The sequence below is a fragment of the Drosophila yakuba genome, chromosome 3L (genome assembly GCF_016746365.2).
Source record: "Drosophila yakuba strain Tai18E2 chromosome 3L, Prin_Dyak_Tai18E2_2.1, whole genome shotgun sequence".
Classification (NCBI taxonomy): Eukaryota; Metazoa; Arthropoda; class Insecta; order Diptera; family Drosophilidae; genus Drosophila; species Drosophila yakuba.
In genome coordinates this window covers 442,385-468,828 of record NC_052529.2, presented here as the reverse complement: position 1 = coordinate 468,828, position 26,444 = coordinate 442,385, and the positions used below count along the sequence as shown (strand labels likewise).

At 45.5% G+C, this 26,444-nt stretch overlaps 2 protein-coding genes across 6 annotated transcripts in view; both read left to right on the top strand.

Annotated features, from left to right (window-relative positions):
• The window catches only part of LOC6532237, a 111,199-nt gene extending 94,702 nt beyond the window's left edge, over positions 1-16,497 (top strand). For 2 of the 5 annotated variants that reach the window (XM_039373633.1, XM_039373634.2), the window contains 11 exons: positions 237-410; positions 4,547-4,726; positions 4,870-5,836; positions 5,919-5,948; positions 6,107-6,248; positions 6,338-6,570; positions 6,633-7,087; positions 7,166-7,271; positions 13,718-13,893; positions 13,958-14,349; positions 14,412-16,497. In XM_039373633.1, coding sequence (XP_039229567.1) covers positions 237-410; positions 4,547-4,726; positions 4,870-5,836; positions 5,919-5,948; positions 6,107-6,248; positions 6,338-6,570; positions 6,633-7,087; positions 7,166-7,271; positions 13,718-13,893; positions 13,958-14,349; positions 14,412-15,462 — 3,906 coding nt within the window. In that variant the 3' untranslated portion in view covers positions 15,463-16,497. Of the gene's footprint in view, positions 1-236; positions 411-4,546; positions 4,727-4,869; positions 5,837-5,918; positions 5,949-6,106; positions 6,249-6,337; positions 6,571-6,632; positions 7,088-7,165; positions 7,272-8,966; positions 9,973-13,717; positions 13,894-13,957; positions 14,350-14,411 lie in introns of those variants that run through there. The other 3 variants (XM_015193773.2, XM_002092974.4, XM_015193774.3) reach the window with 2 other exon arrangements.
• A 239-nt stretch (positions 16,498-16,736) lies between these two features.
• LOC6532236 lies at positions 16,737-17,521 on the top strand. Its single transcript, XM_002092973.4, has one exon. The coding sequence runs from the start codon at positions 16,956-16,958 to the stop codon at positions 17,427-17,429; it is 474 nt and encodes a 157-aa protein (XP_002093009.1). The 5' UTR covers positions 16,737-16,955; the 3' UTR covers positions 17,430-17,521.
• Positions 17,522-26,444: the final 8,923 nt, after the last annotated feature.

Genomic DNA, 26,444 nt, shown 5'->3' with positions numbered 1-26,444 from the left:
AGGCAAATGAAAAGAAGCCCAGGCCGACGTGAGGCGGCACGAAACGAAACAATCGAAAGGGACAGCCTGGTTAAAAGACAGCATGGCTTAATAGCTTAAAATAACGTTTGCAAAGTCTTTCGATCGCATTTGGCAGCGAGCAACATTTAAGTTCAATACTATGATTACACATTAACAGGGGTTTTAAAGAGCATTGTGTGGTGAGTGTTATTAATGAAGTTTTCCCTTTCCCACAGATGAGCAGCAGTTTGTACAGTCGCGCGGACACCTGCAACTTCAGCGTTTGGGCGGCAGAAACGGTGGCCAGTTGCCACTTGCCCCCGCGATCCCCGGCCAAATCGGCCAAGTCCTCGAAGTCCCAGGCCAGCAATGCCACCATGTCTGCGTCCACGCTGGTTTCCCCAGTCAAGGTAAGCCGTAGTTTATTGATAGGATGGAAGAAGGAAGTGCCACTTCCTGCTAATGAGATTGAGACATTAGCACGAGAGTGCCGTTTTGTGCACTTCGAATGTGATTAATGGCATATTATTAATTGGCCCACTTAATAATTAGCTGCATAGTGAGGTAGATGGACTCTAAAAGGTATCAAAGGGAAGCTAATGTAAGCTTCTTAGTCTAGTAGTCTAGAGGGCAAACTTTCTCTTTATAGGGCCGTGATCTGAAGTTCCGCGGGAAACCCCTTTTTCCAATTAGTGGATTAGTTCTAGATTACTCGTATTTTCCCAAACTTCAGTCATCAGTCATCGCCCCTGATCGATTATGAGTGCGACCATCGATCGCTGGCCTGCCAAATCGATCGATGTCGGTGGTCCAATTGCGATCCCCTCCCCCTCCCCCTCCCTCTCCTGCCCTCGATTTGATTTAGCGGTTTGCGTGCGTTTCAAATTTCTCCCAACTGATTTTTGTGGTCACTTTTTGTGCGTGTAAAAGCGGTGGTAAAACACGCCAAGCTGACAACTTGCTGAGCGTAATGGAGTGTAATGCGAGCTGGAGCTGCAGTTGGAGGTGGAGGTGGAGTTGGAGCTGTGCCTTCGGGTTGGGTGCGGAGGTGTGGGAATCGCAGCGCAGATAAAGGAGTGCGTATCAACCGTAACTCCCGCCGAGGTGCTCCCATCATTTGTCGGTGCCTATCAATGTCGTCTCTGAGGTTTCGGAGTGGCCAACGTGTTTGGCAGTCAACACTCTCACTCGCACTCGCACTCTCACTTTTTCCCGGTCAGCGTTTGAACATGTTTGCGCATTTTCGCAGTCCCATTTGCATTTTGCAGTTGTCGCACGCAATTTCCACAGCCATTTTCCAGCCGAGGGCAGGCGGTTTTCCGAGGTTTTCCCCTTATTTCCCTCGGAGTGCAGCGCACCGCGCAGTGCGTTGATTTATTGAGAGTGAAATCTTGTGCAGCCTTGATTAATTTTGACAAATTTTGCATTTTCGCAACCCGATCGCGAGTCCGAACCTGATCTCAAACCCCAAAAAACGAATCCCATATATCAAGTCGACGCAACCAAAACTGATTCCAAGATAACGAAGAGCGGTGACGTCGGTCAAAGCAGAAATAAATCTTATGAAAAAGATCACAGCCTGGCCAATTTCATATCTTATCGATGAGACTTGTGCGAAATCGCAACTTAAAAGTTGGCAAACTGATGGACAAAGACAGCACTTAAATTAGTGTTATTACAGTTACGCTGAGACAAGTCCCAATAAATAATTCACTGCCTAGAAACTGATAGACAAGTGTATTGATCTTGCCCACAAAAATATGATTTAAATTAATGCATTAAAGGTGACAACACTACTTATCAATAAATTGCAGATACATCTGCTGAGACTAGATAGATACGTGAAAATGAATCCACATATATGTAAAGTAAATAGCTTCAAATATAATATAGAAAATTATTTTAGCGAAACGAACATTTCGGTTATCTTATCGACGTGCACAAATGATTTGTACTCACCCGCAAATTAAAGTGTTCAGCAAAGATACGAAAACAAATTGAGCGAAATATAATAAAAGCGTAATGGGAATGGAAAAGTAGAAATCAAGTGCAGGAGCTTCCTATCTATCTGTATATGTATCTATCTGACAGCCAATGCCTGCTGCTGCTCGCAGATTTTGGCTTCAAATCGATTTGCAGCATTATCTTATCAGCTGTCGCCCCCTTCCCCTGGAGCAATTATCAAACGCATTTCGATTCCACGGTTTATTTTAATTCGTGGAGCAATCCCCACTACATCCAAATACAAATCCACATCCACTTTGAGGTCCGTTGAAGTGCGAGAGTGAGTGCACTCCAGAGTGGCGATGGAGGCACCGGCGGAGCATTAGCCTCAGTCCTCAGTGTGATTCGCAACGTTGAAGCCGACGGACGGACGGAATCGGGGAGCGGACTGCCAAGATAATGGCGAAAAAGTTAAATAGCTAGCCGTCGAACAATTGCTAGAAAAAACAATAGAAAGCCCAGAGCAACAGCAGCCACATAAGAGTGTTTATTTTGCTTGCGAAATTTGCATTAAATAAATGGAAAATCCAAAACAACAAGCAATACGAAACAGCATTCCATTCGGAAAATAAAAACACAGCCAACATAATAGTTAAACTCATTAAAACAGTGAATTGCTGCGAATTAAACAGTGCAACTTAACAAAATACCTGTGATCTTTGTTACCACTCCCTCGGAGTTAATGCAAAACTGTGAGTGCACGATTTAAATTTAAATGAAAATAATAGTTGAAATAGTACTAATTTGAATGTTATTAAAATGTTTTTATACATTTTAGCAAGCTCATAACCGCCGTAGTTCCCCCAAAACTGTAAGCATTTGACCTTAATTTCTCAAAGAACAAAATTAACGCGATTAGATTTTGGTCAAAACACAAAAAAAAACACGTTGCGTGCGGTTAAAAATATAAATAAAAGCCAGAAAACCAAATCGACAACTGTCAAGGCCTAGAGTGGTGCGAGCGAGATAGCCTCAGACGGACAGACCGAGATAGCGCTACGACGACAGTCTAAGAGCCACTGCCGCCAAGGAGCTGAAGCTGAAGTTGAAGTTGAATACGAATCCGAATCCGAATCCGAATGGGAATGGGAACGTATCTGTATCTGGAGCTGTGGCTTTCCAGTTTTGGGCTTAATTGGCAGGCCGGCGTCCGCACTCGCACTAATAATTGCCTTTAATTATCGCGAACGCCCAATCGCAACTGCTTTTCGCGCTCACTGGGCAACTGGCTGTTGTAACTGTAAGTCGGACATTTGAAGCTGCAAGCCGTGAACGTAAGCGCCGTTTTCACTTGGCATTAGAAAATTGTTTCCGTTTTGGCGGCAGTCGCTCTCAAACTACCTCCAATCGCGTGCCTCGCTCGCCGCAGGAAGTTGTTAATTAAATTAAGCCAAAGATTAACCATCCGCTGACGGCCTGAGTGAGTTTCGGACTTCAGTGGCTGCGATAAAGATACAGATGCAGATGCAGATGCAGATGCAGAGGCAGTGGCAGCAAGAAATAAAAAACAGTGCGCGACATCTGTTAAAGCGATAAAAGCGAAACCTTCGAATTGTTCAATTGACCCGGGAGAAACTAAATAGTTCCAAATTATCGAACTGGAATATTTAGCCACGCTTCAGTGATTTGCATGTGTGTCAACAAGACATCTTCTTCTACTTTGATTTTGTCGCATTATCAGTTACAAATATCTAAGTGAATGAGTTCTGTTTAAGGAAGTCTAAGCCCTTTTAAAGAATTTTTGGAAATTACTAAGAGCTGCTTGTTTGCAGCTTGTTACTCAACTAGAGATTCTGCCAAACTGTGTCTCACATGGTGCAAAAATAATATCTGTTGTCATACAAAACGCCTTTTATATACAAGAACTCACTCGTGAGCAACCCACTTACTTGATTGATGAGTTGTGCGAAAAAGTAGTGGTGAGGCAGTGAGGAGCAGGGAAAGGCTGCGATATAAACAGAACTAGATAGATATGGCAAATTCAAGTCCCCACTTCACTCCCCCGCCCGCTGCACTCCACTCCAATCAATTCAAATCCACTCGACGGTAATGACGTTGAAGTGCACTGAAAATGGGTGACAAATGGCGATAAGCGGGTGGGAGAATGGGTGCTCGGCGATAAAGAAAAGCGCTCCCACCACTTCCACAGCTTTGGGCAGTATTTCCCTCGTTGCCGATAAGAAGTCGACTCTCTTGCGCTACATTTCCTATTAGGCTGCTCACCATTACAGTAGAACTTCACTAACAATACAACTCTAGTTACTAGAAAGTAACGAATTTCAGTTGATATTACTTTATAGGGATATGTGTATATTTGGTCAGAGTGAATGGATTTAAGATACCAACCATTCCTCTTAGGGGAGGCTCACTTTAGTTAGTCATCTTTACGACTCTACTGATTCAACCGCCTGGAGCTTGCAACTCCGATTGGGCACGCTCATTAATTTCCGCTCTCTAAACAAATTTCCCTCGCTCGCTTCTCACATTCTCCGCCTTCCCTCTCACTCACTCACTCACTCACTCTCTCACTCTTTTCTCCCAGGGCAAGGTCTCGCATGATTCAATCAAGCAGTTGGTGCTGGAAGCCGAGCATTTGGTGCGCGACGCCCAAGAGACCGCACTGAAGACGCCAACCAAGCAGAAACATTCCATCATTAAGATCTCGTCGACGGTCAAAAAGCGCGAGGTCACCATGCCGCATCCCATCAAGCAGCGAGTGGAGGTAAGTCCCTTCGCAGTCCGGACTAAATCAAAGCTATATTGATAGCAAACATAGCTCCTTTTTTATGCAAAATGTTTGAGAACAAAGTGATATATTTTACCCCTTTATCTGCACAATTGCTCATCTCCTAACCTCTTCTACAGGAATGGCTGGAGCACCAGCCCTCGACCCCACAGCTGCTGACCCGCAGCCACACGCACGAGCTCCTGCCCAGCTGCAAGCCCGATGACTGCGAGGCCTCCGGAGAGGCGTCCGAAACGGATTCAGTGCCCCAAGCGGGAGCAGGAGTGGCGGGAGGAGCACCGAATGGTGCGGGATCGGATACTTCGGAGGGCTTCACCGATTCCATTGCCACATGTATGCAAACGAGCACGAATTCCTACGGGAATTCCACGGAGAGAATCGGTGGATCGGCTGAACCCATTGGCCAGCCCGTCACGCCTCTCGGCTTTGGCAGCAGCAATCAGAGCCTGAACGTAAAGATTGTGAAGCGAACGCAAACGCGTCGCAAGTCGGAGAGACCGTGGTCGGTCTCGTGCCTGTCCCAGTTGACCACGGATGCAGCCCAGTTGACCACCGCCCGGATAGTGGAGAACTCTCCGCCCGGGCTGGCCAGTCACTCGATCAGCGAAAGCGCCCTGGACTCGCTTTCGCCAGGACCTAGACCGCGGGCCGCTTCTTCCTCGGGAACGGGAAGCAATGCAGCCAAGAAGGCGGACAGCAAGGGGTCGTTGAGGAGGAGGAAGGCCAGGAAGAAGCGCATCTCGGCCGCATCGGCTGGCAGGAAATCGGATTCAGGTTCCGAACTGGGCGGAGATCTCACCCAGACACTGATGAAGTCCTGCGAGTCCATGTCCTCGCAGCAGCTGCAGGAGTTCACCAATGCCCTGCTGAGCATTCAGAAGGGAGCAGCCGTTGCCCCTTTGAGTCCCAAGGGCGAGGCATCTGGCGTACCTTCACTGGCCGAGGGCGAGACAGGTGAAACCCAGCTGATGCTGCCCAAGTTCCGGGTGGGCTCCTTCACCACAGCCGGCCTATTGGCTACAGATACGAGATTGGGCGCCTTAGCTGCCCTCTCAAACTATATGAACGAGGACGAACAGCAAGCAGGTGAGTGGTGATCCTCGAGGGGATTTCAAAGGATGGGCATTACTGCAACTGTGTTCTCTATCTATCTGTTTTCTCACACAAGCACCCAAGCCGGTCAAGACCAGGCTCAAAGGTATTGCCCAAGCACCCACCCCCACTGAAAACTATCGTCTTAAATACTATCTGTTAAATACTTTCCTCTTTTCAAAATATTTTGATTCTTTTAATCAATCCTTTTACCCTTCCCTGAGTAATTGATATCATTTGTTAACATGTTTTGCTCTCCCACAGAACTTAGCACCGAGGACCATCACAGCAGCATCTCGGAGACGGCCTGGGACAACTACCAAGAGAAATACAACTCGGAGAACTATTCCGAGGGCTTCGATTCGGATGCGGCCCGGCGTCTCTTGGAATTCGGCGACGACTATCGGTGAGTGTTGCGCGCATAATGATGAGCTCGACCTTTGAGGCCGTGCCAAGAGCTATTTATAACCGCTCAAAATTTAATCCAATCTGCAGCAATTTCATCGACTCGCAGTCGGACTGCTGCAGTTCGCTGTCGGCGGCCAACAATCTGGACTCGTTCTCGCCGCCGCGCATGGACTCGCTGCAGAAGCACGAGCTGAAGACCCTCCACATCAACCAGGACACAATCACCAGCAGCGTGGACCACGCCCGCCGCCAGCGCGCCCTTGAACTTCAGTACGAGCGTCGTCGCAAGACCCTGGAAGTCCGACGAAAGTCTTGCCAAGGTGAGCAACCAAGTCTATGCTAGTAAATAACAAAGATATAACAAGCATTTGTGCCACCCCAGACATGGACGAGAGCCTGGTTGCTAGCCCCCAGTCGGAGCAGCAGCAGCAGCCATTGCAGGTCACGCCTTCGCTGTCTGCCTCCGCCACCGCCCTAATGACCACGCCCAGGAACCAGTCGATCAGCCAGCAGATAAGCCAGCGCGCTGAATCTGTGGGACGCAAGCTGGACTTCGGAGGAATGAGCCACTCGGCGCAGTCCCTGCTGCGTCGCACCTCGGAGAGCGACACTTCGACCAGGAGGCGACGCACTGTGACGGCGGACGAGAGAAGACGCTCCTCGCGCAACCTGGAGAAGTGCATCAAGCTGATTCCAGCCACCACTTCCTCGTCGAGTGGCTCGGACTCCGAGGACGGAGAGCAGGAGATGCGATCCCTGCTGCAGCAGAGCCGCGACAGGCTGGACGACACCAGAGCCCTGAAGATCAGATGCCATCTGCTTAGACCAGAGGATTATGTAAGTGAAACTACAGCTGCTTCTGGAATCCTATTCTAAACTAACTCCATGCTAATCCTAATCCTAATCCACAACCAGAACGAGATCATCAACACTTGCCGCGACAACATCCGCTGCCTGGAGGCCGTGCTGCGCGGTCCGCCCGGCACCGTGTTGTCCAACCACTGCGCCGGCCAGACAAAAGGTGAGTTCCCGCCTCCACCAACTCCACGCAAACCATCATCATCATCACCAGTATCAGCCGGTATCCGCCGGCGCCGGAAGCGACGTCCAGGGACTGAGCTTCCCGGTCCCACGGAATCCGGGTCCGGGGATGCCCGGCAGATGATGCACGTGGTCGAGTGCCAGTGTGCACCCATTACGCGCTTCGTGGCACGGGTGATCGAGTTCGTGCTGGACGTGGGCAATATGCTGGAGCACTTTGCGCTCTACCGATTCCTGGCGGCAACGCTGAGGTCGCTCTACGAGCTGGTAGACCGGCCCGTGGGCGGACGCCTCGGTCGGTTCTTTGTCGGCTTGCGGGGACTGTTTTAAACAGAGGCCGCTGAAAGCGAGCTTTAAGCATGTATTATTCGCGGATGCCTTTGATCGCCGTACAAATAGATCTTTAAACACACTGTATACGATAGTGCATATGATGTATGATTTGAAGAAAGTTTGTTTTTGCATTTGACAAAACGCATTTCGCATCGAATTTACTCAATTTACTTATCCTCAATTGATTATTCGCTTTCTGTTCGATTTTATTATTATTTTAAATAATATTATTTTACTTGTTCTATCCATTTCTTTCTTGCTCATTTGTTCTTTATTTTTTTGGCAATAAAATCTACACACCAAAAGCAAAACTAAAATTGTTATAATTCTCAACTTGCGTTTGTATCCGTTTGTCCTGTGAACTATCCCTAACTTAGTTTTTATTTTGGTGTTCTGTCATTTCTCGTAATTCATCATCTCGTAATTCTTAACTCGTAATTCTCGTAATGCCGCTAATGCTTTTGTGTTTGTCAAATGTATTAACCAAACTTATTTAACAATCATCCATAACCTTTGTCGTTTTTAGATTGCTTTGAGTTTAGTTACTGAGATCATCGTGTAGTCTAGCACTAATATCGATCCCGTTTCCGAAGCGGTAATGGTTTGCTCAAGAGGCAGGTGCTCTTTAAGAGATCTTGAGATAATATATTTAACGTATTTTAAGCAGTAAGGATTAATATCTAGTTTATGATATCCTATAAGGGCTATAAACTGGCAATTTTCATTGTTTTCCATTGGGAAAAAGTATCTACACCAATTCGGTCCTATTTTACATGGAGGTTTGTGTCCGTGATAAAGTTTAGAAAGCACTGTGCTTTTCAGCTATAATTGCCCCTTGTTACACGTAAAATGTACATTTTTTAAAAATTTTCCCAAATTCTTTGAAGTTTTTCCGCATGCCCATAAATCTGCGCAATTTAATTTTGGGGATAGATATAGCCAGCTGCTTAATTCTGACCCTCAGCAAGAGCAAATTTATTTTTGCCTACTGACGTCACGCTCCCGCTGCGAATATTTATAAACAATATAAATGTGATGACTTGGTGGAACATAAACTTATGTGCGAGGGTGGATTCTATATTGCTGAGATCCAAACACTAAAGTCTTGACACAATGCTTTTAAAACTGCATTGTAGTCTTCGTTCCATGTGCTCGTAAAACTGTAGCTTCTGCTTTTGACTTTGATGGTGTCGTCATCGCTTTAATAGCTTTTGTTGTCTGGTTTTGAAAAATATTTTGGTTGCTTTGGGAAAAAGTGACGTCGCCATTTGAAATATATACTTGTTTTTTGTTAATGCTGTTTGGCCTTTTTTGCCGCTTGAGCTCCCGACCCTAATCGTATACAATTCGTAGGTATGTTTGTATGTTTTCAGATTGCGTGTGACGAAACCAAGTTCAAAAGTTCTGTTTCAGAATTCTCTCATTCGGATGTTTGCGTGTTTGTACACATGGAGAAATGATTGGATTATTAGTGTTTCAATTTGGTTGCCATATATTATTATTTTGAGCGGGTTCGTGATGAATTGGAGTGAGAAAACCTTTGTAGGCCGAAAAGGCTGTTTAATAAACAAATAAAGTCAGGTGCGGAACTTAAGGTAACTGTGCTAAGCGAGCACGTTGCCTCCGCCTCGCCTCTCCCCTGCCCTCTGGCTCACAGTTTCACCGCTTCTCGCTTCTGCTCCCCCTTTTTCCCAGCTCTCAGCCGTCTCTGCCTGGCGGCGCTACTCTCCACATCTCTCAGTTCGATTTCTGCGCGCGTTCCAAGCGGTTGTTCTCTGTTTCGCTGTCTGTAATTAAATTTTAACGTGCTTCCGCGAAATTGTGTGAAGTAATCGCACTAGAATCCCGCATAATTCCGCCAAAACTGCTGTGATAAAACATAACTATGCCCTCTAAAGTAACTTAAGCTCGTAAAAAATCCAACCTAAAAGTGTCCATTCATAAAGTTCCCAAATCGCGTGCTTTCGTGCCTTGCGTATAAGAGTTCCTGTTTGATATAAGAGTTTCGCGTAAATTTCGATAGTTTTCCCGACTTAAACTTAGTTCAATGCAGTATTGTTCAAGTTACAGTGGATACTCCCATAATCTCTGCATGTGTGTGCTTCAGAAACCGAAATTGAAATGCTTTAAAACACAAATTGATTACGAAAATTGATTTCAAGTGGCGCATCGCACGAAAGTGGGTCACTCGGGGGTTGAAGAGAGCTTTTCCCGCCGAGTGCTGCCAAGGGAAAACTCCAAAGCCCTAGCCACAATGGGGAAAGTCAGCGTGGCCGTCCAGACGGACATATCCGAAATGCTTTCGGCCACCTCTTCCACCAACACATCGCGCTCGTCATCGGAGCAAGGTAAACACTTGGCCGCCACCCGAGCAAACACACTCTTTGGAGGAAAGATATGGCCACCGTTGGTGTGCCGAGATGACGTGATGGAGGGGTAAACATAATTGGGAAACAGGTGTAAACGATGGAGCTCTTGGAGCACAGATCGCACAGAAAGATACGAGTGAAACGAGCAGAGCAATTTTACACACAAAGGGAGAAAAGGGGAAGAGTTTGAACGAGATAATGGCGTTGAGTAAGTAGTAAGCAGCCAATTAATAGAAAGATAGTAGAAAGATTTGGGAGAAATTTAAGCCTAGTAATGGAAACTCCTTTTAAGCTTGTTAGCTAAATGAAATGAGATGATATGTTTAGGATGCCCAAAGGTGTGGGAATGTCATTTGAAAAGGTGTCTAGATGACGAGTTTAATTAGACCAGTTCCATAAGGTAATACCCAATAACTGGTGGGGAAAAGGTTGACACATTTGGAAACTCAAACGCAATCAGAAAAGGGGCACACAATGATCGCTAGCATAAAATCATCTCTTGAGTGGCTAACGATATTTTCCAACCGACAGATCCGCTAGAGATTGCGCTATTCTTACAGCAATTCTCGTAAAGAAACGCGAGTTGTTCCTCTTTCGATTCTGCCAGACGCACTGACCGACTTTGATCTTCAAGCTGCCAAATCGGGCTGGCTACTACCGCCACTTGGCTCGCTAATTAGGGTGCTTACTGTAGCGGCCGTGCATTTTAAGCACCGCTGCCCCTCAACGGCCCGCTAATTAACGGTAAATGCAGCACAGTGAACGCTTTTATGGTGGCAGTCGCTTTGAAGTATGCTCCAAGTATGATGTTGTTTTGGAGCGCAGAAACCGGAACCGGTTGCCTCTATTACCTCATAACTTTTTTCTGTTTTTTCTGCCGTCGGTGCGCAAGTTCAAGTTCCCAGTTGTCATTCGATAGATCGTTAATTATGGATCGCCTGCCCCATTTGTGGTTGACCTTCGTTCGATTAGAGCTAGAAACCAGATCATAGACACCAAATTGGATGGACCAACTCCAGTAGCTTCTATGTGTGGTTGGTTAAGTGGTTCAATGCGTTTTCCCAGAGGGCATTGAACCGCAGTAACAAGCTAATTCCATTTGCAATTGCAATCCCATTTACATTTCTTTGGCGATTTCCGTTTGTAGATTTCCTGCTCGAATCGGTAGATTTATTACTTCATTCATGCAGAAACCCCGCGCTTTGGAATCCATTCACATGTTCAGCATATCTAGCATCTCTACGATAATTTTCGCTTCGTTCTTTGCCGCTCTCTAATCAGCATTTAAAAATATCCAACGACGTTGGTTTTTTATATTTTCTGCTAGTTTGCTAATTGTATATAATTGCTGTCTCTGTTGCCGCACAAATACGCGCAAACATAACTATTCAAGATTAATTTGGCAAATATTTTGAGCTTTGCCTTAGGTCAGGCAGAAGGCAGCGACCATTTGCCTTGGCTTTTTGTTTAGTTTGGGTTGCTTACCTCACCTGCCCCGAAATGTGCTTTATCTATAAAAATATGCTATTACCTGCGGGGTGGATGAAACTGTCTACGGGTATTTCTAAGGTCTCTAAGGTAACATGTGGAACACTCCCATTTCCATACCCTTTATGGCTATTAGTCACGCCACTCTTTTCGGAGTATCCTTGCAGCTCCAGGAAGGAAAGCCCATCAAAATTGGGGTAGTCTATGCCTGTTTTCTTTTGGCTTGAACCAAGTAATTAATTGTTGATAGAGGCATACTGAACTGCAGTCAAAAGAATAAGATACTTAGTTCATTGCTTGTTGAAAGACTTGTCTATTTTTGTTGTATTTGCGCGATTAGTTCTCTCGCGAGCACCTCCCACGTAAACTGATTATTCTCACAATGCGGCCAACAACTGTAGCCAACGTCAACGACCTTGGCCAAGAGCCCTGCCCTCCCATCCCCTCCCCGCCCCCCTTTGCGGTTTTGGCAATGTACGTCTGCTATTTGCATTTCAGCTATCGTGACGAAATGCATGGCAAAAAAATACGAAAAACAGCCCGCAGGCAATTTGCATGTCAGCAAAGAAGATTAAAAACGGTGAAGCAGAGAAATTAAAAATATTTATGCGCTAAAACTGAAATTAGTTGGCGTAGGCTTGTGTGAGAGCTTAATTATAATTATTAACGATTCATGCAGTCTGATTAGCGCAAAGAGAAAGTATTTTCCGGGCCAATAATCTCCATCAGCTGGCCAACTTGATGGCTAATCAATTTTATGTGCAGCTTTTGCACTTTTTGCTGCTGTCGCGCAGTTATCTAGCGAAGATTATTCAATTTCTGCCGGAAAGCAGGTGGAGTCCGACCCCCGACTCCATCCTATCCGCAATCAAAATCCGATGCCAAGTAATCTGCGAAAAGTGGCATCTAGTCGCACTTGCAACGAGTTTCGATTCCAGCCTGTTTTTTTCGCATAGGCAACACCTCAAAAGTGCGTGTGATTAGGCTTCACTGAGAAAACATTTTAGTTTTAATCGAGATGGTTTTGGAGATGTGGCGTCAGATTACTATCTTCTCATTTAGTAAGCCTTCTTTAGTAGATTTGCGTGTATGCAGCTGAGCTCCACCCAGCAAACTCCCATTGCGAACCCTCTGCAAATGCAATCGCTTTGGTTGCGCTCGAATTGCTCTGGTGGGTTGGTGGATGTTGGATTCCCCATCCTACGCCCACTTGGTGGAGCCCATGGGGATCCAAGTCGAGCTTCGAGCTCCGTTGCAGCCGCTCTGAAGTGCAGTCAACCAGTTTCGGTTTGGTTGCCAACAAGTTCGGATCGGTTGGGTTTATTTTTCCAGCACTCAGAGTGCGTTTAATCCTCCACTGCCATTTATCACTGGCGAAAATCGCAAATAAACAGGGGAAAACACCGTTTTTGGCCAGCCCCAAGGTGAAAGTAATTTGTGCAAGCCTCACATTACGCATTGCGTATTTATTACTCAACCTGCCCACACGCACTTGTCGCGAACTCCTGGATTTTGAATGTGAATCCGCAATCAAGTTCGCATTTCATACGATTGTTCTACTGTTAAGGTGAGTCTTATCTCGTAAACATTTTCTTCTTGGGTTCTAGAAGGTACTAGGATTGGGGTTTGATCATTCCAATGAGTTAATAGGTACCCCAAGGTCGACTACTCTTTGCAAGCATGCTCTTTTGTTTGTGTAGGACTGACACCGAACTTTTGGCTCTGGTTCCAGTCCGCCCAACGTTCTTTCGCTGCAGAATCAATTCCACAAAGCCAGCAAGCCATATGCCATTTGCCATTTGCCAAGCGGAAATAAGCGGCGAAAGGGGGAAAACTACAAATGCAGTGCAAATCGTTCAAGCCAAGCAATTGCAATTAGAAAACATTGTTACTGGCTCCCACAACCGCAAAGCGATGTGGCTACGGCTCTTTTCCTTCGCCGCGTTGTATTTGTTGACTTTGATTTTCCTTTTGGCGGTCCAGAGTTTCACTTTCCGCTGCCATTTGGCAGCGTTTAGAGAAAGGTATTCATTACCAAGGGCTCGAACGGGCAAGTGGGAATGGAAGTATGGAAGTGTGCTATAAATGGAAATGGAAATGAGATTGCCAGCGCCCAATTAAATTGCCTTTCTCTCGTGCACCACTTAACTCTGTTAACTGGAACCACCATCCCCCCACCACCATTCACCTAACCGACCACATCCTCACGGTTCCCGCCTCTGATCTTCTCCCGCAGATCTGCTCGCCGCCTGGGAGGACCTACTTGGCTGGAGCGAGAATGCATCGGCTGCCCGCAAGCTGCAGCAGGAGATGAGTGTGCTGAAGAGCTCGCTGCAGCGTCTGGGGGACAAGCCCACTCCGGAGCTCCTCGATACGGAGCCGGCCATCCAAATAGCCGTGGAGGCTCTCAAGGTGAGTGTTGAGTCAAATCGAACCTTCCAATGGCAACAAGCTAACATCTTTATCCCGAATTTAGTTGGAGCAGACCCAACTGGCCAGCTACAGGACCAACATGCTGCGTCTCAACGCCTCCGTCCACAGCTGGCTGACCAGGCAGGAGCGACGATTGCAGAGCGCCTTGGAGGAGCAGGAGCAGCAACAGGAGTCCGAACAACTCAAGCAGCAAAAGCCCTTGGAGGAGGAGACGGCTGCTGACGTCCACAAGGAGCTGGCGGCCAACGGAGCTGTGGCCATCACGGTCACCGACAGCAATGGCAATCAGGTGGAGGCTCTGGCCACTGGAGAAGCCTCCACCTCCACGCCAGCCTGGGATGTGCACTCGCTGATGTCCGCGGAGCAGGAGTTCCACAAGCATCTGAAGAACGAAGTGAGCGACATGTACAGCGCCTGGGATGAGGCGGATGCCAGGTGAGTTAGCCCACAATTCCTCTATTAAGATCACTTCTAACCGATTGTACTTGAATCCACAGAATCAACACGCAGCTGGAAATGCTCACCAACTCGCTGATTGCCTGGAGGCAGTTGGAGTCTGGACTGAGTGAGTTCCAATTGGCTTTGGGCCAGGATAGGGGCACCCTGAAGGGTCTCGAAGGAGCACTGGACAAGGGACAAGCTACACCCGTGGAGCTGGCCCAGAATGTAAAACTGGTGGCCAAGCTGCTTTCCGAAAAGGTGCACGTCAGCCAGGAGCAACTGTTGGCCGTGCAGCAGCACCTGGACCCCAACCACATCTACCATATCACGAAGTTTACGGCCTCGAATGGTTCGCTGTCCGATTCCGGCATCTCCGATGGAGGAGCCACCTCCGATGGTGGCCTGTCCGAGAGGGAGCGCCGTTTGGGCGTTCTTCGCCGCCTGGCAAAGCAGTTGGAACTGGCTCTAGCGCCGGGAAGCGAAGCCATGCGTTCGATTGCCGCCCGAATGGAAAGTGCCGAGGCAGAGCTGAAGCACCTGCAGAACACCTGTAGGGATTTGATTGTGCGCACTGCAGCTAGCCACCAGCAGAAGCAGCAGAACCAGCAGCATCAGGGCCAGCAGATTTCACCGATGGCCAATGGACAGCTGAAGAAGCAGGCGGCCAAGGGCAAGGGAGAACCGCAGTCGCCTGGCAGACGTGGCAAAGCAGCACGGAAGGCGCGTCAGGCCAAAAAGGCTGGAGAGGATCAGCAAGGGGAGGAGTCGGGTTCGGGTCTCAGCCCGGAGCAGCAGAAGATGGTGCTGAAGCAGATCAAGACCCTGACAAGTGGTGGCGATGGTGGCGACGACCCCTCCGACGATCCCTCGCTGCTCTTCAACCTGGAAAGCTCCGAGGAGGATGGCGAGGAAGCGGATCCTGCCCAGGCCTCTAAGCGTGGGTGGGCGTGGCGCATCGCAAGGGCGGCTGTGCCCATGCAGGTGGCCCTGTTTACAATCTTCTGCGCCGCCTGCCTGATGCAGCCTAACTGCTGCGACAATCTGAACAACCTGTCCATGAGCTTCACTCCGCAGCTGCGCTACATCCGCGGACCACCTCCGATCTGAACAGTAGGACACAACGCGACTAATTAAGCAGGCCGCTAATCGTTGTAGGTTACCGTTACGTTATGTTAAGGCATTTAACAGCTGTAACTAGAGTTAACCAGCGCAACCAGCCACTAGACAGAGCTACTAAGTGCTCGCTTTTGGCGCGCGTTTTCGCGTTTTGGCGTTTTCCGCGCTCGAGGTTTTACAATCCCGAACAGAGCGCTCTGCTCCGAAAGGTGCGACGCCCAGAGGCAGCCCAATTTTATATGTCTAATTTAGGTAGCGAGCGCGAAAGGAACGCAATTTATAGTAAGGATGTATTTGTTATTTCGGTTAATTTCCTACGAGTTTAGGTTGCTGTTCGATTGAACACTGAAGATGTACTTAGGCGTACTTAGGGGAGCAGACAATTCCCCGGCACGTGTAAACTGCCGCATAAAGGAACAAAGGGGGCGGATCGTCCCCCAGACTCCACACCCAGTAAATATTCTACAAACACAATGATCAATTGAGTGGCGTTTTTGTATACTTTTTTGTTTGAAAAACACTAAAGTGCCTACAAATGCGAACTGTGAACAGTGAACGAGGAGCTATCAGCAAATGACAGCAGATGACAAAGGATCCGGCGGGGAGTCCGCAATGAGAGTATCAATCCAAGGCACCGAAGCAAACAGAAGCTAAAAGCCAACCACACTAAGGAGCTACGAATGGAGGTCACCAGAACAGCGATGGAGAATCAGAGTTTATATTTTTATACGCAACGCAACTATACAAACAATCAGTGCGGAGACAACGAATCTTCAGCCCACACACATCATACGTTTTATGTCTATTATATTAATAGGATAAACCTTACACTTATTTTGCAAGAAAAAAATTCAACAAAAAAAAAAAAAAACGAGAAACTATCTCTTAGGTTTGTGTTTGGAATTCCTAGACTTAGTTTATGATTTACTCACTCCTGGCAGATGATCATTGTAATATACTTATAAGGTTTATATACTTTGTGCGTTTTCAAAACTTTCACTTGGCATTAAAAATACAAAACAGAAACTATCATTTATACACAAAAACATTAAAGAAAAAGTATTAAAAAAATTTGATTTCTGGCTTTAATGTAACTTTTTGTAGCTTGCTTCTGGGCTTAATGCTTATTTTTACACATATTTTGGCTGAAAATAGGCTGCAAGCTTTTGAGCTCACGAAAGCTGTCGGAACAAACTGCTTCTGGGGAAGCTAATAATCTTTCATATAAGTAGCAACCTGGACTTGATGTGGAAATATGTACAATCTAGTTTGCAGCTAATTTACTTCATTCACACAAATATATCAGCTTAAAATGGTCGAGAAAACTTTGCTGAAAATCAAGTGTAGATAAAAATGCTCTAATGCTCTAAGAACCGGCGGGAAACGGCGACAAATAGGGACACTAGCGGGTCCACCTGGAGGCCACTGAAAGGAAAGGGACTTGAAGAAGGTATTCTAGCACTACCTAAAATATAAACTTCACCATGGCTCTGGTGGACGAAAGCAACTACGCCTATGTGAAGCAGGTGGCTCTGGACTGGCGGGAGCTGGTGCGCGAGAAGCGGCAGAGCAATCTCTTCTCGCCCGTGATGAGCATGCAGACGGTGGAGTCGCAACAGCGGATGGCGGACACGAAGTCGCGGACGCAGTCGATGATTCCGGCGGAGAGACGCGAGTCCAGCTTCTACCGGCACCGCTTCTCGCAGCCGGCCAAGCCCGTGGAGATTGAGTGCCAGGAGCCCTTGTCCATGGAGCCGGACCGCATTCGGGTCAGCGGAGACGTTCTACTCTACATCTACCAACCGATCTTAGTGTCAAGGGACAGGATGGCCTCCATTCAAGTCTTGTCGCCCAGTGACCTGAGCATAGTGTCGGCCAAACCGGAGAAGCCTATTGGAGAAGAGAAAGCAACGCCTAAGGTGGACCTCGATCTAACACCCGAGTCCAAGTCGCCATAACCTTTGAATCCGGTGATTCTTTTTGTACCATCCTAAACGTTTAGCACTTGTGAGCAATAAAGCAAATGTGAATTTGGCCATTTTAACAGAAACGTAATGCAGTTTAGGCTTTAAAGGCTTATTTTAGAGCCCTAGATAGATTTTTCCTCTAATATTTCTTGTCTATTCTCGTCTAAACTCGATATCCTGTTTGCCTTCCATCGAACATCCTCAATTTGTGGAACGTCCGCTGACGTTGATGGATCTGCGCCAAATGAAACGCTCTGCAAAGTAAACCTGAACAAGGGAACACCACCTACACGCCTCACGACGCCAAAGGTGAAGCCCAAACCAGGGCTTCCTTTGAAAAGTTTCGCTTATGTAAAGCAGAGAACCAATGAAAATTGTGGCAAGTACATAAATCGAATTTCCCCTCTTGCGAGAGACGCGGTTTTCTCTGTCGCACACACAAGCAGCCAGATCTACTCATCCCTTTCCTTTGCATTCGGTTCTACTGCTATCCCTGTCTACTGTTAAGTGCATAGCATGGACACGAACCACTGTTAAACTTTAAGCACGCCGTAAAGAGAAGTAATCAATGGCAATTATTATAAATTTACAAGGTAGTAAATGAAGTCTAGACTGAGTAGACAATGTAATAAATTAAATTAAAGGATTGGATGTTAAGCTCTAGAACGATGGTTGTAAAATATATACTAATGATTTAAGGGGATAAATTTAACTTGAATCAAAGTGACCATTTCTTTGCGCCTTCCATTTTCATCCAGACTATCTTCAACTGGCTTCAAATGAAACTCGATTTCTATTTTCATCCAGACTATCTTCAACTGGCTTCAAATGAAACTCGAAGCGTGTTAAGTGCGCGAACAATAAAAACATAATTTTGTTTACGCCTCCAGGTTAATCCTTCCCATATTGTACGAAAAGTCACCACCACCAGAATCAAAAGCCCGAGAACAGAGGGCTCAACAATTATTATAATATGCTTACTTACCAGCAGGCAAAATGGGCGTGGCTGGGTCCTCGACATCCTTGCACGCTTCTCGATTCGCGTGTCACGGCGGAAGCCAACTGAAAATTAAATTTACATAGTTTTTAAAAAATGAAATGGTATGTAAGGATGGGATGAAAGTCGTCCTTCAAGGGGAAAATGAGACAATTTGTCTTGAAATTGTAGTTCCAGAAGAGAGAGCCATAATGAAAACTAGCATTAAAGGCAACAAACGTTCCATGAGCGCCTTATGCTATCACTTCCATTTTGTAGTGCCCTCAATCGGATACAACTAATGCCTTTTCTAAGCAATGGTTTTCATTAAAGATTGTTTTTGATTTGGATTATGGAAATGAGTTGGAGTTGGCCTGGCTGATTGGGAATTGTCAATAAGCAGCACAGGAAGTTGACTGGAGGCAGACAGGGGCGACACACTCCCCTCAACCCTTAAGCTATTCATTAAACTTTGTGATTAAACTGACCACAGCACGAGGGGGTGGAAAGAGGAGGTTGAAGGCCTTTTCACCCCGGACCTGCAGCAGTTTAGTGAAGTGAAGTGAGGAAAGCGAGCTACGCTGACAGGCTCATTAAATGCCGCATTCACTCGTCCTTCAGCTCAACGAACTTCCTTCGTCCTTTGCTGGCCACGAGCCAAAGTCAACACATCAAACTGAACGCCCCACCCCATTGGGCTAATTTTCCCAGCTCAGCCTTTAAACTCTCATTTTTCCAGAAGAGAAGAGAAGAAAACACACGAGAAGCACAAACGGCAAAAGGCATATAAATAATACAAGGAAAATTGTGGAAAATTGCCGTAACAATTTATGTTGACATTATCTCGAGACACATTTTTCTGTCTCGCTCGGCACTTTTCCCTGTTGTGGATGATTAATTACCGCAAAAAGAAAAATATTTGAATATGAAAAACGATGCTTGCGATACGCTGGGCGGGAAACTTTTCCTTATTGCTCCCCAGTCGCCGATAAACAGGAAGGACTTTTAATGAACTAGGCATTTCATCATCTTCCTGGGGAAAAAGAGATTTGGAAAAACACTCTTAGCCAGGTGATGTTTTTATTCGGAGGAATATTTATATCAAAGCTTTTCGCTGGAATATAACAGTGTCCTTTCACATAATGAACTTGCAAACCTCTGTATATTCGAGTACTTTTAGATTATTCGATATTGGGTCTTTAAAAATATCTTTTCCATCAGCAGCTTTAAGAAAAGCGAGAGAACGCTTACTTTGAAATTCAGAAATAGCATTAACCCTTAGAAGTGCCGTTCTCCACCTTCGACCTGCTGGAGGATTCACCTTCTGCTGGGCTGCCAATAAAATTCGATTTCTGTTCGGCATCCTGACCCGAAAGAGGCCAAGAAAAGGTAGTGCCATTAAATGTAACTGCGCTGTAATTTGCATAATTTTCTATTCATTACATAATTCTGTCAATTTCCAATACATTATAATTTGTTGGAGAACACAGGGGGAACACAGCACAGGAAAATATGCAAAGCAGCAGCCGATGAAAAAATGGAACAAATTATATGGAGGACATTTCTCGAAGCTCTCTCTCCCCCTCTCCCCCTCTCTCCCTCTTTTGTTGTCGTTCCTCTTATTTGTAATTTGTTTTCGGCTTAAAAAGATTATTTTATGGTGAAAACAACCCGAGGCCAAGTTGTTCAATTTTTTATGCGCAATATGCCGGAATTGAAAGGACGAAAACAGGTCACCAGCGATGAGGGGAAGAGAAATTAACACATTCGGCAGGAGATTTTCCCGAGATACGGCAGAAACAGTAAGAATATCGGCGGTCATGAAAGAAACCGCAAACTTATCTAATCCTCAACCGGAACCAATAGGAAAATCACGTACCCATTATAAATGCAAATCAAGTGTCAATATTGCACATTTGAATATTTTCGCCACAAGGATTTTCATTTGCCAGGCGAATCCGAATGCGAATTTTCCGTGTTTTCTTTTCCTACGTTTTGCAAATCAGCAAAGCAAACATCTGAGACAAAGAGTGGAAGGCTCGGTGCGAAATCAATTGGAATCCCAAATGTCAACTGAGTGAATTCATCGGGAGTTTCCAGGACATTTGCCAAACATCTGGCCAGGCATACTGATGAGGGCCACCAATAAGATAATGATGGGTTGCCAAATGAAGGGCTCTTAGTTTGTGAGATGTGGTTTAGACCAATCATAGGAAAAAGAACAGATGAGGGGCTCTGTCTAAAGACAGCCATCAAATCAGATCAAATTTGACTTTCTATCATAATATCTCTGTTAATATGCCTTTTTATTATGTTCCTATAACATTTAATTCTTTAACTTCTCGGCTATAAGCTCATTGCGAATAGCTCAAGCTCACTTGGCAGTACTACGTGCCAAGTAGCTGCAAACTTTAGTTTCCTGTTGGCCTCCACCCACTTGGCGCCAAATAGCTGCCCAAAAAACCTTGCTAATTAGCATTTTAAGCTGGGCAAACTTTCAGCCTCGGAAACTTTTGGCCGGAGGGGCCCAGTCATGGATATGCGGATACCTGTCCCTCTTTATTCCAACCGCATTTCCCCTTCCCGTATGAGTTAAATAAGTTATCATCGTAATGTGACCTCGGCTCGGAGGCGCTCTGCCCCGCGGAAATTACAAATATTTGATGCTCGTAACATGAGATTTAATATTTCCCAACCTCAGCCTCAACTGGAATCGAACGTCCCCCAGCCAAAAATTTGCATTCGTGACCGAAGACAATGCCGAAAAAAGGAGGGAGAAAGGTAAAGGCAGCGAGACACGCGAGTCACGCGAATTAAGCAAAAATGAGAAGGAACAGATATGAGCCTGAGATATTTGAAAAAAGGTTTTCCCCAGCAGCTCATAATGCTGTCATATGTCTGCCCGATGGGTTTTATTGGGGTGCCTACCTTCGCTGACATCTCCACTTCTCACTTGGGGAGCTTCTCTGTTTGTGGAGTTGGCGGCGTTATCACGAGTACGAGTGTTATTTTGTTTTCTCTGACTCAAAGTGGCGTTGCTGGCGTGCGAGCTTCTTGGCTGCTAATGGAAGACAAACATTTTATGGGCAGCTGACCTTCTGTACCCGCTGGAAAGCCCCCTCCCCTCGTCGTTCTCCTTCCGCTCCGATTACGTATTCGCATTCATTCAATTACATTTTTGCGCACACTCAGCACTAAAGGGACCGCTCATAAAGCGTCAAAATTTCGGGCAAATGAGCAGGCTCTGCCATCTGATGGAAATCCTCCCACTTTGTTGTCCTTCATTAGAAACTGCTCCCCGGGGCATTCGATTCGTCCAAGTCTGGGCCACACACATGAGTTCGAGGCCGAGTTCGAGGAGAAGTCAGGACTCCGAGGGGCATGCCGTGTCAACGCCATCAAAGTGTCCGGCCTCTATTAAAACTGACAGCCCAACGACCTCCCCACCCACACCCCTCTTCCACACCCTCCAATTCATGAAGGACAAGAAGGACAAGGAGTCGTCATCAGCTGAACCGCAGCGTAAACATTGCGGCTGCCTCAATGGACCTTGGACCTCAACGCTGGCATCGCGAGGACTCAAGTCCTTTCCCTCTCCTGCTGACCATTGCATTTCCCCCGAGGCCAGGACAAACACTTTGCCGCACTCAGCACTCTTCCTCTGTTTTTCCCCATTTCTCTGCTGAAAACCAAGCTCACTGAGCTGCCCTGGTGGATTGTTTCTTAATTCTTGAAGACTTTAGTTTCAGACTTTATTAATCATTTCCTATGGCCGAAATTTATAATTTTCCTAACCTTTATTTCTGCGCACCCCCTTTTTGAGTTCCATTCGTCACGCCCGAATCGCTGTTTAAAAAAGGATACAAAAAATTAAAACCAGAAATTTTTATGACTTTTCTATGCAAATTTACTCCTCTATTTCTTTTAATTTTTTTAAGCACCGCACAGGTGGCTGATTTATTTATTTTTTTTGGTATAGACGAAACAATTTTTTTTTTTTTTAGAAATATATAATCCTGTGCTGGATACTAGAGTGAAATCTTAATTAGATCCGTTTCACACAAATAGCACAGGAAAAACTCAATGACCTGTAGGCATTTTATTATATTAATTGGAATACTTTGCGTGTCGAAATTCTATTTCGTAATATGAAAACTTCACATCTTTCTCAAACATTTTCAAATGCAAATTGAGACACAGATAAGCGCTCTGAGTCATAAAATATGTCACATTCTAGGCTAAATTTGAATAAGCTTACAAGGACTCACTCCAAACTAAAAAGGATGTTCGGGGATGTGTGTGTTGTAATTAACCCATTTGGTTGCGGATAAAGAGCCACGAAATCTGGCGTGAAAACATTTAGAGCACTCTTGAGGTCTGCCACATGTGTAATTATCCTTTGGTTCCACTGCTCCCTGCCTCTGATTAAGTATAAGAATTTGAAGTAAAAGGATAGGAGATAGTCTTGTGCCAGTTGGCATAGAATATTGTGAATTTTAAAGGACTATATGAACTATTTCGATGGACTGCCTAAAAAGCTATAGTTCTGAAAAGTTGTTATTGTGTATTGTTGTGTTTTCGTTCAACTGAATAAAATCTAGTTTTCCTCCAGAAGCTCCCTTACCTCCCTTAATGCCTTGCAAATTGACACTTGGTGAGCTCCCAACACCCCTGGTCCCTCCCCCGCCCGCTCTTCCGCTATCCTTGGCAAGGACTCGAGTCCATCAGGAAAGTGATGAATGTGCAAGTTCCTGGACGCGCGTCCTGGCCAGTGTCCTGATCTGTGTCCCGAGCTGGGATGGCATCCGGCGCTAAATTGGATTGCATATCATTACTTTGCACTTGTCTGGCAACAAATTTTCGCACTTTCCCTTCGACGGAAAAGCGGGAAAAAAGTTAAGGAAAAGGATAATTTATGCGTCTTGCAGGAAGTCTCTTTGATGGACATTCCTTTCAACTGTTCAACTCGACTGGGAGGGTGGCGTTTGAGTATCCTGTTTTCCGAAGGACTCCCGGACTCCCAGGACACAATTGCTGGACAAATCCAATAAAACAAACTGCAAAGTTGCTCCTCATGTGTGTAAGATAATATTTGCCCGACTTTCAGACCTTTGCGCACAATAAAAATCAGCATGTGAAAGCAATTTATTGCCTAACAATGATTAATGTATTTTATGGAGCAGAGGCAAAAGCATGTAATCGAAATGAAATATTTCATTCCACATTCTACATTCATTCAAAGGTACATTATTACCCCAAAAGCATCCATTTGATAACTTTTAGTTGGGCTTGCCGTTGACATTTCTGGCACTCCCAATTGGCCGTGTCAACAGGTTTTCATAACTCTCAACTTTTGCATAACCAGCTGACAGCTGAACAAGATGTTTCTGCCAAGGGGCCCCTCCCCTTCCCTTTCCGCACATTCCGAATGTCAAATTCAAATTCTATTGCTGATGTGAGTAAGTCAAAATCTAGTTCTGGAACTCTGAGCTCTTGCCTGTCGGATTATAGGCCCTGCGAAATTCCTACCCTGTGTTGTGGTAGCAACTCCCCTCATTACGCATTTTCCCCCACACGTGCGCATAACTTTGGCTTAATTCGAAATTAAATTTATCATCAATGCAATTAGTGGCCATAAATTAAGGATTCCCATTCGGCAGCGAATCCATCTCCCTGCGCATTTCGCTTCGTGGTCACAAGTGTGAATTATGGCCGCAATGCCGCATAACCTTTTCTGCATATCCTGCTGCTGTATCCTCATGTGTGTCTGTGTGTGTCCTGCGGTCAAATTAAATTAAATTGTCCTTTTTCATTTCGATACACTTTCGAATTCTCCAGAGAGCGGGAGCCGTGCCGCATCCTCGTCAGCTCCATTAAGCCAATAAAGCATTCGTTTCATTGGATTACGTATGCTGATGTCGGGCAGCAGAGTGGGGAGCATCTATGGGGATCCGGTTACACACACATGGTTGCGGGGACGACATGGTCAGTGGAGTGTCCTCCTGCCCATGCTCCTTGCTCCTTACTTTTGGCTCAATTTGTGCGCTGATATATTGGCCAAACAAGCTCTGAGAAGCTTGGAGAAATAAAGAGAAGCGAGGCAAATACAAATAAGGTCGTTTCAATAACTTTGAATGTTTCCAAAAGTAGCCTAAACTAATCCGATTGGAAGAACCAGTATCTTAATTAAGGAAACCTATGACTAAAATTCGCATTGCTTAATGTATTTAGAATTATACACCCCCGCAGTCCTTGAATGCTAAGGGTAATTGCTCATCTCAACCGATTTCACCACTTCTATTTGGCTGGTGAAGTCCGGTTGATTAAATGCCCTAGATAATCATTTAATCCTCGAGAGCAACCGCAGGCGTTGGAATGAACTTGTTCATGCATTATTCATCATTTCGCTTTCATTGCTTTCGCCGCTTTAATTTCACTGACCCCTTACTAGTGCCAAAATCTGGATTTAATAAGAGAAATGCAGCGAACCTAATGAACTTCCTGTTTGCCCTGTTTGTGCTTCCTTTTTCTCAATTTTTTCCCTTTGGCTTCCTCTTATTTTGGCCTGCAGCCAAGCAGAAGAGATTTGGCCCGATTTTCCCCCGCTATTAAGCCATTTTTCCTCTTTCCTCTGCTGCTGATTGTGATGGATAAACTATTGGGGAAAATTGCCTCGGAAGATGCCGACATTTGGTTCAATTGAATGCGTTTCAATTGAAATTCACTTTCCTTGCTTTTGGCATTGATGTTTTCGACTCGCTAACTCTGACCACGCCTCCAACGACGCCCTAAACAGAAAGTTGCCAAAAGCAGAGTTTTTATAATTTTAAACATACTCCAAGATGGATAAATCTTCGCAGGATTAGTTTATGCGTCAGACTACTGGCGACATTTTTATTGGTCTACTCCTTCTTAATATTCTGCTCCCAAGGACTTTAACTCTTTGTAATCCTTCGCATTACATAATAACTCATGCTTTGTCATACAAATGACTTCATTAGCAGCCTTACAACATCCATTGCGCCAAATATTTCTTAATGAAAGCGCCAAATGCTCGCCAGCCTTAATCTTGTAAATTTCCATGATTCAAAAGGCACATTTAACTTAATGGCTGTCTTATTTTTTTTATGAAAACAGAACTGGCAAAAGGCTGAACGCATTCAATACAAATTCCTTGAATTATTAACCAGCTTCTGGTGACAGCTGAAAATATTTCGGAGTTAAGGGAATTGGGAAGTATGCCTTTTCGCAGACAGATTTTTGCAAAGAATCCTCAGACACGTTCCACCCGAATTTGAATGCCAATAATCGATCCCAGAGGCATTCTCCTGCCACAAGGACACTGGCAACCCCAACTTTAATCCCGGCTCAAAGCTGGTGTTATCTGCGAGATGTTTACCTTTCGCTCTCACCTCTGACTCTTCATTTTCCAGGGGGGGATTAAAAAGAAATCCACTCGAAATTGAATACGATTAAATTCGAAATTGACCTCTGGCTGACCATATGCAAATGCCGAATAATCCTGCACCATCCCTCCCTCATTTAATCGAGCTGTGAAAGTCAGGAAGCCCGAGCCGCTTCCAATTGTCCTTTTCCCTGTTGCTGCAACATTTTAAAATCGAATTTTCAGCCGCAACAAAAAAAGGGTGGAACAAGTCAAGGCAGCAGGGGAGGGGTCTGCTGTTCCGTTTCATTGTCAAGGGTTGCTCTCATCGCATAGGGGTTCTATTCTTATAGGGGTGGTGCTCTCAAAACATAATTACGTGCATGTAAACAATAATTTAATTTCGCACTAATGCAGCAAATTTGTGGGCTGATTGTGGACTTTGCTAACGAACTTGCATCTTGAGGAAGGGGTTTCTGAAAACTCAAATGAAGAGGGTGTGAGCATGACCGTAACTTGGATAAAAATGGCACTTTTTAATCCCTTGCTCTTCTTTCGCAAACTTTTTCACATGACAAATGGTGATTTCTTTTATGAAAGATTTATGAGTGGGACCTCTGAAACCCTTTTATCTGGCATATTCCAT

Coding starts and splice junctions, on each gene's coding strand:
- LOC6532236 (XM_002092973.4), top strand. CDS start 16,956: ATGGCTCTGGTGGACGAAAGCAACTACGCCTATGTGAAGCAGGTGGCT.